General features: G+C 42.7%; 1 protein-coding gene across 2 annotated transcripts in view; it reads left to right on the forward strand.

The window, feature by feature from the left end:
• The window catches only part of APBA1 (amyloid beta precursor protein binding family A member 1), a 79,304-nt gene that overhangs the window by 43,291 nt on the left and 20,938 nt on the right, over positions 1–15,075 (forward strand). Inside the window, exons 3-5 of one of the 2 annotated variants that reach the window (XM_061201207.1) lie at positions 1,487–1,526; positions 5,245–5,390; positions 14,089–14,121. In XM_061201207.1, coding sequence (XP_061057190.1) covers positions 1,487–1,526; positions 5,245–5,390; positions 14,089–14,121 — 219 coding nt within the window. The remainder of the gene's footprint in view (positions 1–1,486; positions 1,527–5,244; positions 5,391–14,088; positions 14,122–15,075) is intronic. The other variant, XM_061201206.1, reaches the window with a different exon arrangement.

Below are 15,075 nucleotides of genomic sequence, written 5' to 3' on the forward strand. Positions count from 1 at the left end.
ATCTTGTGTCCTTAGTTTCTTTAAAGGTGATCCTTTCTGAAACCAGAAACCCACCCTCTTTGGTGTGAGGAACCATTTCATCCCAGTGAGCACATCTACAGCAGGTTTACTGAGATTGATCTGCATTGTGTATTGTGTGATTAGTGTTGAATTCTTGTCATTGTCCTGGATTGAGTTTAGAGTCTTAAAATGGTTTCTTTGACTGCCTCCAATTTTTCACATAACAATTAACACTAATATTTTTTAGAATGTTGTGCAAATATTAACTAATTAATCATTCCTTAGCCATTCCCATCTTCCAAGTGAAGAGCACTGTATAAAGTGCTGTGATAGGGAGTTGTTTCCCATGATATCCCAGCCATCATCCAGGGCCCTTCGGTCTTCAAGTCCACTAGGCACCTCAGAGTATACCATCAATTCAAGTCAACCTACTGAGCAGCTATGTTGTACTAGATAGTCTTGTTCTGAAATGATCACCTAACACCTGGTAGATTCTTAGCAATGAAAATCTTTAGGTTTTCTAAAGATAACCCTTGGCCATGCAAACCCTGATTTTGCCCATTTTAGGGACTCTTGTCTTTTACATTAGCTCTCCACTCTGCTGTAATGCTCTCATCACCCTGCCCTAGACATACCAGCTGCAAATTCTGTCACTGGTTGGAGCAGGAATTAATTACCTATTCTTATTCCACTGAGAGTTAACTCTAGGACATCTGCTTGTGAAAGGAACCAAGTGGTAAGTACTGCTCCTCTGAGAGCTAGCATTGAAACTGCCATCCAATCAGGTTCTAGAAGGTTTCTAGTTGATTATATCCACTTCCAAGGATGCTTTGGGAGACTGACCTTTGCTATGAGGTTTTACTTAGTATAAGAAATTCCAGGGTTTTTAAATTACCTCTTTGTTTATTGGGTTCTTATTTTAAGGTAACACAATAATAACTTATATAATGGATTTTTTAAACTAAAATACATCAGTAAGGGATGAAAGGAAGAGATAAAAACTGTAGCAATCATTTTTAGCACAGTTAGAGATCAGTGCAGCAAAGACATAAAGTGGAATAAAATTCTCAAAGGGAATTCTTAATTTTAGCATATAATCATTTCACTGGTGCCTTTACTAATCGGCAGTTTCTCACTTAGACACCCAGATTCTTAAGAATACAAATTGAGTCCTTTTTATTGCTATTACTGATTATGAATTTTGGTCCATGGGTTATTTTTTAAGATGACAGACATCTCTCTGATTGTAGAATGTAGGATTTTTAGATTATCTAAAATATGAATCGGTGGTTCTGGGCTTTGGGTAACCTTTAATAATAAATGCATATGTTTATTCACACTTCACTTTTTGTAGCCAAAAATGGTTGACAACTGGTTAATATCTGTCATTGGTGATGTATTTATTTTTCATGTTGCACGGATGGCTGTGTTAATGCATTTTTCATCATGCTTTGCCCTTTTTGAAACCTCTTTGTCTTAATTACAGTCAAGAAAAAGCTTGGCTTCATTCCCAACCTACGTCGAAGGTAAGAACTGAGAAGGAAATATTGAACACCGAGTCATTCATGAATCTTCTAGCATTTTAGGTATTGGAAGCCCTGGGCTGTAAGACGACAGTGGGGAAAAAAGAGCACAAAGTCACCTATTCTCAGTCTTAATTCTTAGAATCTTAGACTAAAACAGCAGTAGCCGTGAACCTCTCAAAGACCCTCCTCCCTGCCTTTGCTGATTCTGTCCAGGAGACTCTGAGGCGGGGGTGAGGCTGGGGGCTTTGCCCAGCCTAGAACTGGCCATATTGGATCCAAAACCCAAGTCTCCTTATCTCTAGTCCAGTATACCTCTTGCATCCATCAAGGCCCATTCAAATGGGAATGATGTTTAACTAAGGGAGAAATTTTGCTCTTCATTTAAAAAATAAATAAATAATAAGACCTTCCCAGTAATTCCCGTCTCTTGCTTGGATGAGCTAGTGATACTAACATTTATCAAGCTCTTTCTTACTGCCTGCCAGGTACTGTTCTAAGCACTTTCTATGTAATAACTAATTGAATCCTCACGTTGATCTTGTGAAGTGGGTTTTATCATTATCCCCATGTTATGCATGAGAGAACTGAGTCATGCAGGGGGTGAGCAACCTTCCCAAGATCCCACAGTTAGAGTAGCAGAGACAGGCTGGGAACCAGAAGTCTGACTCCACCATTCTCCCTGTAATCAATATCCGATGCAGTGCCTTTGTTTTCTGCCACAAAAATGTTGATATTATGCAGGTCCTATGGATTCTGGCAATTTGCTTGTAGTTTGGTGTTCCTGGCAATATCTTGTCACCTAGTTTTGTTGTAAATATATTCCAATGGTTTTTGGTTTCCCTATCTAGTTTCTTTGTTTTAGGTGGTGATTAAGAGAGAATAAAAAACTATACTACTACTACCATCTTCTTAGAATCCTCCAAAGTAATTTTTTAACGCTAAACAAATTATGTAAATTTTTGTCTAACACCCTCCTCTGACTTCTCAATTCATTTATAATAAAATTACAATTTATTAACCTAAAAAAAAAAATATCTGATGCAGGACTGCCACACATGGTTGTGCAGGTTGTTCACTGCACAAATGTATCCTGTCAACAGGCCTGGTGGGGCCAAAACTCAATCCAGGCTAGACATCCCAGCTTGAGGTCAGGCCACACCACTGGAGCGTGCTACTGATCCTCTACCAGGGAGGATAGCAGATGATTTGGGGGGCAGGGTAGATTGTCATTTCCTTGAAGGAGGATTTTCTGGGGGCCAGAGGATGCCCAGACATCGTATCTGGCCTTTGGATCCTGTGCATGAACAGTTGGTGTGTTCCACTGCCCAAGAATGAATTACCTGGATTCAGAAACCTACCTGAACCCTTGGGCCTGAAGCCCAGGACAAGCTCATAGGTTTGGTTGTTACTCAGGTTTCTTTCTTGAGTAACTTGGAAATTATTTCCACCATCTTTGCAAAGCTCCAAAACTCCACAAGAGTACCTCGGGGAGTTTTCAGAAGTTGACTATTTCAGAATAGTCAAAACTATTCTTCATATCCATTCCTCTAGGCCTAGAGATTTTCAAGCTTGGCATTAACATGAGTGTGAAGATATAACGTGTGTGCTCGTTCACCTACAGAGCAACATAAAGGCATCGCTGAAAAGGAAAACCTGCAATTCTTTGACTTAGGACCATTATAACTTTAATTTTTTTAACTTTTAAAAAATACACTAGCACTAAGCCTAAAATGAACTTATGAAATTCGGGCTGTTTTTTGTGAGTATAATACCGTGACATTTGATTCTAGTCAGTTTCCCCAGAGGATAATTGACATAAGATCATATCTCAAATATATATTTGTTTAGGTCCAAAATTTTGTCTCTTGGCTGCCTGACATTTATACAGTCACTTAAATATTATCTGGATTGCTCTTAAACATATCTGCATATCCATACTCATTATGGTTAAAGAAGGACCCTTTTCAGTAAATAGAGCTAAATCCACTGATGAATATATGATATTGGAAGTCCCATAGAGAAGATGTTGCATTTTTGTTTTCCTTTTAACATTCATTATTTTCACAAAATAAATGGAAGCTTTTTAAAAGTTGCTATTCCAGGTGAGACCTTTTTTTCCTCAATACCAGGTTGTCAAAAATGATTATGTTTATATAACATTATAAATCTAATCACTGGAATTTATGAGAGAAGACTGATAATCTCTTACTTTTTACAAGGCATAGTGTGGATCCAAACTTGTCCATGTATTATTTTAGTTTGACAGTGCTTCCCTGCTGTATACCTAAAGTTGTACATTGTAAATAACCTGCATCCTTCTCACAGCTATAAAAGCTTCAGGGTAGGAAGGGTGTAGCTGTTGAGAAGCATGTAAGTGACTGGTATGTGGTGGAGGCAGCTTTGGCTGTGTACCACTCAGTGTTTATCCAGAGTCTTTCTCAGAAAGATTGAGAATCAGAAAACTAACAGGTTTCCTGGTTTAATTACTACACACACGCTTTGTGAAGGCCTTTCCTAAAACATTGTTAAATTTCTTTTTTTCCACCACCAACTTGGTTTTAGGAAAATGAATAGATTACTTTAAGGCTGTATCCTGATAAGTAGCTTATCGTGGGAAGCAGCTGTTTAAGCTCAAGATGAGCTGGATGTGTAAGGATAAAGATAAAAACCATTTCAGATTAGCTCTCCAAGAGGAAAAAGCAAATTGTTTCCATTTCAAGTTATCTAATTTAAGACCCTGAGGTTTTAACAGTGGGTTAAAAAGTATATTTTAGTCTTTCCAAATATGGCATTCAAGCGAAAGAAAATACATATGTTTTCATTGCAGAATTAAAACGCCTTTCTTAGCGCATCTGTTGTAAAGTTATATATTATTCCGAAACATGTTTTAATTTCCAGTAGGGTTTACAGGTGATTGTGGTTAGAATCAGATGCCCCCATTTTAAATATTTAAAACTAAGGTTTGATTTAAAAGGCTGGTGAATGAGAACAGAAAATTCCAATTTTCCTTGGAATTGATATGTATGTGGACGCAGGCCGGGAACATTATAGCCTGTAAGTCAGCAAGGTTAGCAGCATGAGACCATGGCTTTAGGGTAATGTTACCTCTCTTGCAGATTTCAGGTTAGAGGCTATTTTGGGAATCTAAACATTTGGCAACAAATACTCATTTTTCTGATTTATAAAATTTGTTTCCCCCATTACGGATAAAATAGAAGGGGGCGATACGCATGTGTGGCGAGTAAAGGAACTGCTGTAAAATGAGTTTTTCTAATAAGACGGTCTTCTGCTCACCTAACCATTTGTCCAGCAAACATTTATTTGATACCCACTGGGTGACAGACACTGACTAGACACAGGAGAGCTAGAGATGACTGTGACGTGCTCTTTGTCCCAAAGAGCTCGCAGTCTAACAGGCAAAACAACATCCTTTATCACTGAATTTTATGTTTCATGTTTAAATAAATATTCACATTGTTTCTCACAATAAATGGACTGGGTGAAATAAGCTACTCTAAGAAGAAATTGTTCCTTCTATTTGCAAATGAGGGCTGAGTGAAGGTAGACCAGAGAGATGCTCTAGACTCGCAGGTTGATGTACCTGCTCAGGGGTCTCTGGAGCTGGCCCACCTGTGCTGGAGGTGAGCAGTGGGGGAGATGTGGTGTGATCGGGGGTTTAGCGTGGCTTCACTCACCACTGTGGCTCTGTGTGTTACAGTTCCTGGACCTTGTGACCCTGAGGACTTGATCGATGGAATCATTTTTGCTGCCAATTACCTTGGCTCCACCCAGCTTCTCTCAGACAAAACCCCCTCCAAAAACGTGCGCATGATGCAGGCCCAGGAAGCAGTAAGCAGGATCAAGGTGAGGGGGTGCCGTGTGCTCCGAGGGGGGCGGTGGGCAGATGTGGGCACCTGAGCCGTCCATAGTGGTCACCCCACACCTCATGTCCCGAGCTTAGAGGAGAGAAGATTGAGGTGACATGGCAGGCAGTGCTTATACATGTACCTGCCAACCGTTCTAAATGGAAAAAAGATTTCCAAAGTACGCTGGAGTCCTGATGTATAAATGCTATATAATTTGGTTGTTCTTAATGGCCAGTCTTGAGGAAAAAGTGATAAGCTTTGAAAAGTTGAAAAGATGAGGAAGGATAACATTTTAAGTATTATATTTCCAATATAATATGTGAGAGCTGTATCACTGTATTTCCACGTACAGCTGGAGACCAGTGACTAAAACATCCGTGATACAGTGTGGTTCAAACTAGCTGTCATTGCATTTGAACCGGTTGATCCTGTTCAAGCTAGATTGAACTGGCTTGCTTCACCTAAAACGAGCCATTTGATCAGATCTACCCTGGCTAGTCTGAACCAAGTCAGTGCAAGGGTAACTCAGTGCAAACCACTCATAACCTGTTTGAATCTGTCTTATCAAGATTTAAAAGGAGCGAGCCTATTTGATCCCTGAAGAAGCCTTTTGTCTAGTTTAAATCATTCACAACTAGTTTGAACCAGCCAGAACTGGTTTGATCCCATGGAAATGCAGAGCTCTAGAATCTCCACCACGATGCTAGTGCCACCTAGAACCATGGACAAGCCAAGGGCGACAGGGACCCTCACAGTGCCATCATGTAATTCAAGTGCCATTAAGTGCCACCAGCACCTAGAACCCCTGAGGCTGTTTCCATGTAGAGCCACAGGCATCGCATCACCATTGAAATCAGAGCTGGGTGTTTCGAGTGAGTTGGAATATAGGTTATGACTTCCCAGATTTGGTTCTGTCTGGTGTCCATTGGTCAGAATCAACTCCCTCGTCAAGGGACCAGTCCCTTTTTCATGTCTTCTCTCTCACACATCCCCAAGTTCCATCCTGGGCTTTGTGTGGCGTGTGGAATGAGAAGCGCAAGTAGAAGGCCGTACGTGAGAGTCCTTACTCTCTCCATCAAGGGAAAAATGTTTCTTGAGCACTTATGTGTGCAAGGCTGTGCAAGGTCTCAGGGAGGGAAAATAGTGATTTATAAAGTGAGATCCTTACCCTCAAGCTCAGCAGCACAAATGAGAAGTGAATCAAGCCAGCGCATGTGCAGGGGGTGCCAGAGGAGGAGAGAGGGGTGTCAGGTACTAAGGGCCACAGGAGTGCAGAGAGACCTTGAGAGATGAGATGCTGCCTGAAAGCCCAAGGGAAGGGAGAGCAACAACCACGGAGGTCACAGAGGTCACACAGCAGGGGCCGTGCTTCTGGTCCTCCGGTCGGGGCTGATTCCCATCTTATTCACATGCCCAGGCTGTGCCATGCCCTGAGTATTAAACAAGGTCAGCGCTGGCCCTTCCCTTCACTACCCATCACAGCACAGTAAGCCCACACTGCAACTTTTGATAATATTATCGACATTTTAGGAATTAGGATGTATAAGCCAGAGAGTAATTTATAGCTACATCTTACCCCCAGAGACGCATCTTATCCTGCGACTCCCAACAAGACAACTCCCTGACAATGTATCAAGCTGACCTTCCTGCCCTCCGCATCTTTCAGACTCAGTAATGCTGCTGGTAGAACATCAGGTTCCTGTTGAGCTGCCCATTCAAGCTTGGCCTGATTCTTTTTCACTGTCTCCGTTATCATAAAGAGGTGACATTAATACCCACAGATGTCCCCACAGCCTTCTCCATCTTAATTTAGTACCTCCCAGGCACAGCGTTCAGAACAAGAACGCACAAACCTCTCTGAGAGAACAAGCTGCTTTTCAGGCATTGTCCTGCCTTCTTTCATACAGAGCAGAGAACTTCAAAAACATAGTCTTTAGGGACGCACTTCTGACCCCTCCTATCCCACAGTTTCCGAACATGTTATGATTTTGTTACATTAACATTTGCTAAGTAAACCCCCAGGGTGCCAGATGGTGAGCAAAACACCACAAGAGAAATTGAGATAGAGAAGTTTATGACTCACAGGTCCTGGAGGAAGTACCTGCACACCTGGAGGGGCCACGTGGGGAGGTCAAGGCAGGACCTGGGCACAAGCCTTTCTTGATTGGGGTCTGTGGGTGGAATGCTTTGAGGTTCCCAGACTAAGGCCGGATTGTTCACTTCAAACCAAAATGGGGTTTTTGTGAGCTCCATGGGGGTCTTACCTAAGGGGCACCAACGGGGAAGGTCCTGGGAGGCAGGGGGAGACTCGTTCACAAGGGCCATTGAGGGGGTCCTTTCAGGAGCTTACATTTGCATGTGACTCTGCGGGCTGCTCTCCACAGCATTTGCTTGCACGAAGGAGCCAATGTCATTTTAAGGCCCACGCAAGCTGCTTGGCCAAACCGAATGGATGTTGAGGCAGTAATACCGTGGAGTAACTTAGCTGAACTGAACTCTTAACCCAGCACTTAGTTTCCCAGGTTAACGGTACTGTTAGCTCCCCCAGGGTCAGTGGGCGTGCAGGGACCCGGCGTGGTTCTCTGACAGACGGGGACCCCCTGTCAGAGAACCATGTGTTTGGAAATGGGGTGGTGCTTTTGGTTGTCACAGTGTCTGGGACATTTATATTGGCATTAGTGGCCAGAACCAGAGGTACTGGATACCCTGTAATGTCCAAAACGGAGCCACATGACAAAGATTTATCTCCTCCAGAATGCCAGAGCACTTCCCTGTCAAGGAACACTACCAGGGCCTGTTCAGATGAATCCTCCAGAAGAAAGCAACAGTCCACCCCCAAATAGTACTGAAGACCCCTGAGACCAAAGACTGCATGTTGCTTTTAGATGAGTTTTTCCTAGGTTCTGTTTACTGGCCTCCTGACAGGTCCCCTTGACTCCTACAGCTAGAGTCTGTCTTTCCCCTGCCCCGTGACACGTATGTGTACTCAGTGACCTTGAGGGGAGAGCAGGCACAGACACGTCACCTGAACACAGAGCAGCGCTTAGGAAAGATGCCGCATCCCAGTACCAGATCCTGCCCAGTGCCGAGTGTTCTGTGCATTTTCTGATTTCCACAATGGTTTCTGACAGTGTTTTTTTCCCTTCTTTAAAGTGCAGCTCCCTAATGAAAGCTTACTTTGAATCGTCAAAGGATTGGTATCCAGAAGTTCCACAGGTCATTTGAACAAAAAATTAGATGGCTTTGTCGATCAGAACAGGCAAGACAGAGGCTCTCTGATTATAAATCCATTTTAGACCTGCCTAGAGCAGAGAAGGCATTTGGAAAACGTGTATTTATTTTTACAGCGAATTACTCTAGTGTGAGGAATTCATTATAGAGTAGTAAGATTAAATGGTTGCGTTTCATTTATAAGTATCGTTTCACAATGTGCTTCTTGCATCTGAAGGAACTGTTGCCTAACATTATTTTCTGCCTCATGTTCCTTTTACATCCATTTAAATGCCTGTCAGATTGTTTGCCTTTATACCCAGCCTGACGCTTTTTCAAATTGTAAGTGGAGAAGGCTGCGTCTAGAACCCATGGTTTATCTCCACACCCCATAGAAAGTTACCGTCAGGATCGTGCACAGAGACTGCATTGCGTGCACAGGGAACCGAGGGGCCAAGAGCATTTCTCCAGATCACTCGGGTGGTCTCAAGGGGAGCGTGCACTGTGGTGCCCACACAAGCTCCCTTCTCTGAGGGAGGTGGTGCCACGCTTTTTCCTAAAGAGAGGCTGCCCTTTCAGGAATGAGTTACTCTGGGCCACCTCTAGAGAGATGCAGAACAGAATGAGGCTACAGAGTTTATAGGCACGTCCATCCAGGAAGGAAGGGGGAAAAATGCTCTGTGGATTTACTTGGAAATCCATTCAGTAATAACCTCACCACAAACTGATGAGTAATTCCTGGCTTGGTGCTCTCACCTGCACAGAGACGGAGGAGTTTCCTCCTTTTTCCGATTCCTTCCTCCCTTCCTCCCCGCAGGGATCCCATCTTGCCCCTCTCTTTCCTCTGCCTGCGTTGTTTGTTTGACCTGATGTGGATGCCAGTGAGACCAACCTCACCAGGAGTCCAGCTGTGGCTGTGTGTTCTTGGTGCTTTCTTTCTGAGCAAGCACTGAACCTGACGTTTGAGTTTCCATTTCAAAGCAGGCTTTAATTTCTGGTCTTTCCGTCAATTACATGGTGCCTGTCACTCACATAGCACCAACCGTGGACTGGAATTGAATAATGATACTGAATTTACACTTGGAGTCTTAAGAATTATGATTTTCCTAATTTAACAAAGAATTTATAGGTTTATTTGCCAAAATGGGAGGCGAATTTGGAGTTGTGGTTTGGCTAGATATGAATTTGGCTCAAAAAGCAAACTGTCCCTATGCAGGATCCTGTGATAGGCATCTTAGGAGATAAAAATCAACCAATTCCTTGACCTTGAGAAACATGCATTTTAATAAGGGAGCCAAGAAGAGTGTTTAGGTAACAGTAATACAAGACAGGCTGAGGAATCTGAAATTAAAAGACATTTCCATCTACCAAAATGTAAGAAATAAGGTGCATCTGAATGCAATAGCAGAATTACAGGACATCTGCCATTTTTTTAAAGTTTTTTTTTTCATCTTTGCACCCTCCCTAATATATTCTTTCTGCCTTTGTTCCTAATTTTTGAGAAGTAGTAATATCCTTCCAGGAAGCTTCCCATATGATTTAGAAATGCATTAGAGCAATGGTCCTCAAAGTGGGACCTGGGAATTTGTTAGAAATGCAGATTCTCAGGCCCCACCCCAGTCAGAAACTCATGGGGGTAGAGACCAGGAATCTGTTTTCATAAGCCCTCCAGGAGACTGTGATGTATGCTATAGTTTGGGAGCCACTACCTGAGAGAAGGGTGGATCATCCAGCCTGAAGGAGCCTCTGTTCTCCAGCTGTGCTCTGCACGTTCCGGTCAAGCCGAGTGCTTCTCGCTGCTGGGGTTCCATTGGCAAATAAGCGCAAGAAACGCTGCCAAACAGATCTTTTTTGGGTATTGGCCACATGTGTTTTCCTATTAAAGGCTCTGAGAAGTCCTGTACTGAGGAAATTTAATTCAGTTTGTTTAACCAGAAGCTTCCACAATTACTTGAACGCGGAATACATTATCGCTGTGGTGGTACCTGATAGTCTTGTTGCTAGGATTCTTTTAAACATGTTTTAGGGAAAACTTCTGGAGAGAGCTTTGCCCTACATGCTGTCAGTATCAAAAGTGCCCTATGCAGAGACAGCCCCCCGCCCCAGCCCAGGGTGGGAATCCTGCCTTAACGCTACCTAGAGAACCAAATGGGAAGCCAGTGCAGCTAGCTCACTCGCCTCCCTTCCTCTCACTACATCTCCGTGCTTCGTTCCACCCTCATTCCCACTTCATTCTCTGCTCCTCAGCCAGAAGACGGGGTGATGTGCTAGATTCTGCCTGAGCCGTAGAAACTGCTTCATGTCCATGCAGAGTGTGGTGTGTTTGTCTCCATTTTCTTTCTCCATTTGTGAAGCTCACAAATGGCGTTTTGATATTTTTTGGTCCATGCATTTTTGTAAGAAGCATGCATTATCAAATATTTTTCTGTCTTTACTAGCCTGCCCCAAAAGATCAGATTTTTCCATTCTTTTATAGAGAGATTTTCTTTAAGCGTTAAAAATTATGATTTAATTGTAGAATGAAAATTTCTATCAGTGTAGCGTTGTCTAAGCCATCTGATTTCCCATCTGACTTGAAGTCTGTGGTTGATAAAGACGATATTGACACTGGTAGCAGACCCTTCACGTACATTATCTCATTTACTCCTCCAAATGGAGGGGGTGGGGAATCCTGTGAGGTAGGTATCATTAACCCCATTTTACAGACAGCCTTAGAAGTTTATAGATGAGAAACTTGTCCAGATGGCACAGTAGCAATTTGGAATATGGAGTGAGATACCCAGGGTTTGAATATCTCTTCTGCCACTTAATAGCTGTGTGACCTTGGGCAAGTTAATTAGCCTCTCTGTGCCTCAGTTTCCTCTCCTGAAAGATGAGGATAATGTAGTGCCTACCTCACAGGGTTGTTGTAAGCTTTTACATTGGTACACATGAAATGCTTAGAAGGATACTGGCATATACCAAGTGCTCAGTAAATGTCAGCTGGGGAAAGAAAAGCTAGAATAGCCAGGAGGATCCCCGGCATAACTAAACTTGAAGAGTCTTAACAACAGCAGATACCCAGTACACATTGCAGATCGAGTGATAGGATGGACGGTGCTGCAGTATGTCCTGTGCACCACAGCCTGCTGGTGGTAAGCCATAATCAGTCTCATGAAACACAAGGATTTAAATGGATGTTGTCACTCCCTGCTTCAAGATGCATGCTGGCCTTAAGGCTCTCTTAGACCTTTCTCTGCTGTTCCAGCTTCTCATTCTGACCCCAACCCCATCATCATTTCCAATGTTATGTCTAAATTTTTAATTTGTTTCAGGGCACTTGAATATCATAAGCGATTTAAAGGTGGTATCACTCTAAGTGCATAAAATATTTTTAACTTCATAAAAATTGTCTCAGAATGCCTTTCATGAAACTCAGTTTGCCTTTTGGATTCTCTTCCTCGTCACCCATTCCAGTAAAAAAACAGAATGTGGGCATTCCATTGGTGGCAGACTTACTTTCCTTTGAAAAGGGCCCTTTCAGATCACTCTTCCTGAGAGTGAAGAATTTTGACCAATAGCTATTAGGTTTTGGTATCAAAAATAATGGAAATTTATATATTACTGCCGTATCATTCAGGGGAGGTAGTAGAAGACAAACAGGTGTTAGGATCTCACAGCAGTTGTTTATCTTGAGGATTATAACTGGTGCAGATCAGAGCATCCCTGGCAGAACTCTAAGATTCCACCCAGTAATCTCTGTGGCACAGCATCAGCACAGGGCCACTCCTCAGATGTGCAAGTATTTCCACCGTCATGTACAGTGGGTTAGGATGATACTTGCAGTTGCTGCCTTCAGACTCTTCCAGAGTAGGCTGTTCACCATGAACTCATGACCACCAGTACAAGCTGTGGGGTGACTCTGTGGGAGTGGGGCTGCCCTAGTCTCCTGGGTGCACCAAGATTAGCTATTTGGTGTTTGGATAGCTGACTCATCCAGTTTCTCCCCGATGAGGTAGTACAGACAACACATTTAGTCACTAATGAAATAGTGACATGCTGCCGAGAGCAAGAGCTTTCCCACCAGGTGAGTACCAAGGATGTGAGGGAGCAGCTCTTCCTGTACCCCACCCCCATCCCCACAGCAGTTACATGCTTTGGCCATTGACTCACCATCGTTTGAGCAAGTTCTGTGTATATGTACCAAGCCCTACCAAAGCCAAGAGGTTGCACCCTGACGTAGGCAGATTATAATCATCTAACATCATAATCATATAAGAGCAAACACAAATAGAGTGCTTATAAGGCACCAGGCACTGTTCTGAGAGCATTGTATATACAGTTGACCCTTGAACAGCACAGGTCCACTTATATGCAGATTTTTTTCAGTAGTAAATACTACAGTACTATATGTTCCAAGACTGGTTGAATCTGTGATTGGTTGAATCCGAGGATGTGGAACTGTAGATACAGAGGAACCGAACTGCATATACAGAGGGCCAACTGACTGTAAGTTATATGCAGATTTTTGACCCTGCGGTGGTTTTGGCACCCCTAACGCACACATTGTTCTCAAGAGTCAACTGTATTCGTTTTATCCTCAAAACAGCCTTATGAAGTACATACTGTTTTTACCCTCATTTTACAGTTGAGGAAACTGAAGCACAGAGACATTAAGTGGCTTGTTCCAAGTCACACAACTAGTAGGTAGCAGAGCCAGAATTCAGTTTTAGACAGTCTGGCCTCAGAGTTTCTATTTTTATCAACTATTCTATCTTGAATAAATATTACATCCGTTTCTAGTTAGGTATAGGCTCTATTAATGTTACACAAATTTAAGGCAAGAAGTATTACTAGAGATAAAGAGGGAGAACAATTCAGAAACCAGTAACAAAAAGATAACTAGGAAATCTTCAAATATATTAAAATTAAGAACACAGTTCTAAATAATGTTCAAAGAAGAAATCACAGTGGAAATTAGAAAGTGTTTTGAATGAAATGATAATTAAATTGCAACATCAAAATTTGTGGGATATTGCTAAAGCAGAGATTAGAGGAGGCTCATAGTTTTATATAAATATATCAGGAACGAAAAAAGTTTGAAAATCCATACTTTAAGTTTTCATCTTAAGCTAGGAAAAAAATTGGCAAACTAAACCCAAAGAAAGAAGAAGGGATAAAGATACAGGCTGAAATCAGTGAAATAGAACACAGGCATACAATAAAGGAAATCAACAGAATCAAAAGTTGGTTCTTTGAAAACATCAATTGCAGTGAAGTATAAGAAGCACCTCAATTACATGTCCTTCCTACTGCTGCCCCCGGCAGCTACTAATATTCTGATTTAGGAAATCAATAATAGAGTGGGATTTTTTTAAGCCAGTCCTCCTCCCACAGAAACGCTTTATACCACTGTCAATATTAGTTTGTTGATTCCCTTTTCAACTGAGTCTCTGCAAATTCTTTTCTAACTGTTCTCCTGTCTCTGTTTGTTCCATGCTAAGCAGATGGCCCAGAAATTAGCCAAAAGCAGGAAGAAGGTGCAGTACAAACAACTTCATCAGCTTGGTGTTATGCCTGTTTTGTTTTGTTTTTTTCATTTATTTACGTTTCGCCTTTTTTCTTATTTCGCGTTTTTGTTTTCTGCATCCAGCAAGTTTTTGTTCAGATTTCTTTTTGAACCGCCCCATAAGCCAACGTTTCTCAAAACTCAGTTGCCCAAAGTGGCTGTTTTCTGTTGCTTATTAGTCATCTCACTCCAGAGGAATGACAGGGAGCAGATTGGGGATGCTGAAGGGATCCTGCAGGCGTGTGCAAGTGCCCACCATTCAGGAGCATTCACGTGGCAGGGACCTGGGTCTGCTCAATTCTAGGCATGTTTGTTTTGTGGATTTGTCAGATTGCTGGATGCAAAAAAGAAAACTCGCTAATAACCACACGTGTGCAGAGTCAAGCCCTAAGTGAATCAGACTAATGTGCTTTTTTGGTTGTGAAGCTTCCAGGTGCTTCTAAGCTACCCATGGGACACTGAGGCATTGGGGCTCGCTCTTACTGGGGTGGCTTCAGGAGTGGGTACTGCTTCTGTGGTGTGTGGTGTGTGGGAACACGAAGACCCTCTTACCACAACTGCCTTGTTTGCACCTGCTGTAAGCATTGTCCCCCATCACTTGAGCAGGAGCAAACTCTGACTTCTCCAGGGTCCTGGGGGTATGAGTCAGTTGCCCTTGTTCCTTCAATCTGTTGGGCTCTGAAACCCTTGCAGACAGTGCCATTCACGATCATTGTTCATGGAGTCAGATCTACTACAGTTACTGCTTCCATGGCGGAAGAAGCAAGGAGGAGTCCACATTTCTCCCTGTAACCTGGAGATGCTCACTCCCATCCCCGTGTCATCCTCTGTGTGGTCCCTTCAGCTTTGGCAGTCTAGTTCTGAAGTCTGCATCGCTGTTCTGGTGACCGTGTCTCAATGCCTCTGTGTATGAGCTAACCTTGCT

This window comes from Eubalaena glacialis, chromosome 9 (genome assembly GCF_028564815.1).
Source record: "Eubalaena glacialis isolate mEubGla1 chromosome 9, mEubGla1.1.hap2.+ XY, whole genome shotgun sequence".
Taxonomy (NCBI): Eukaryota; Metazoa; Chordata; class Mammalia; order Artiodactyla; family Balaenidae; genus Eubalaena; species Eubalaena glacialis.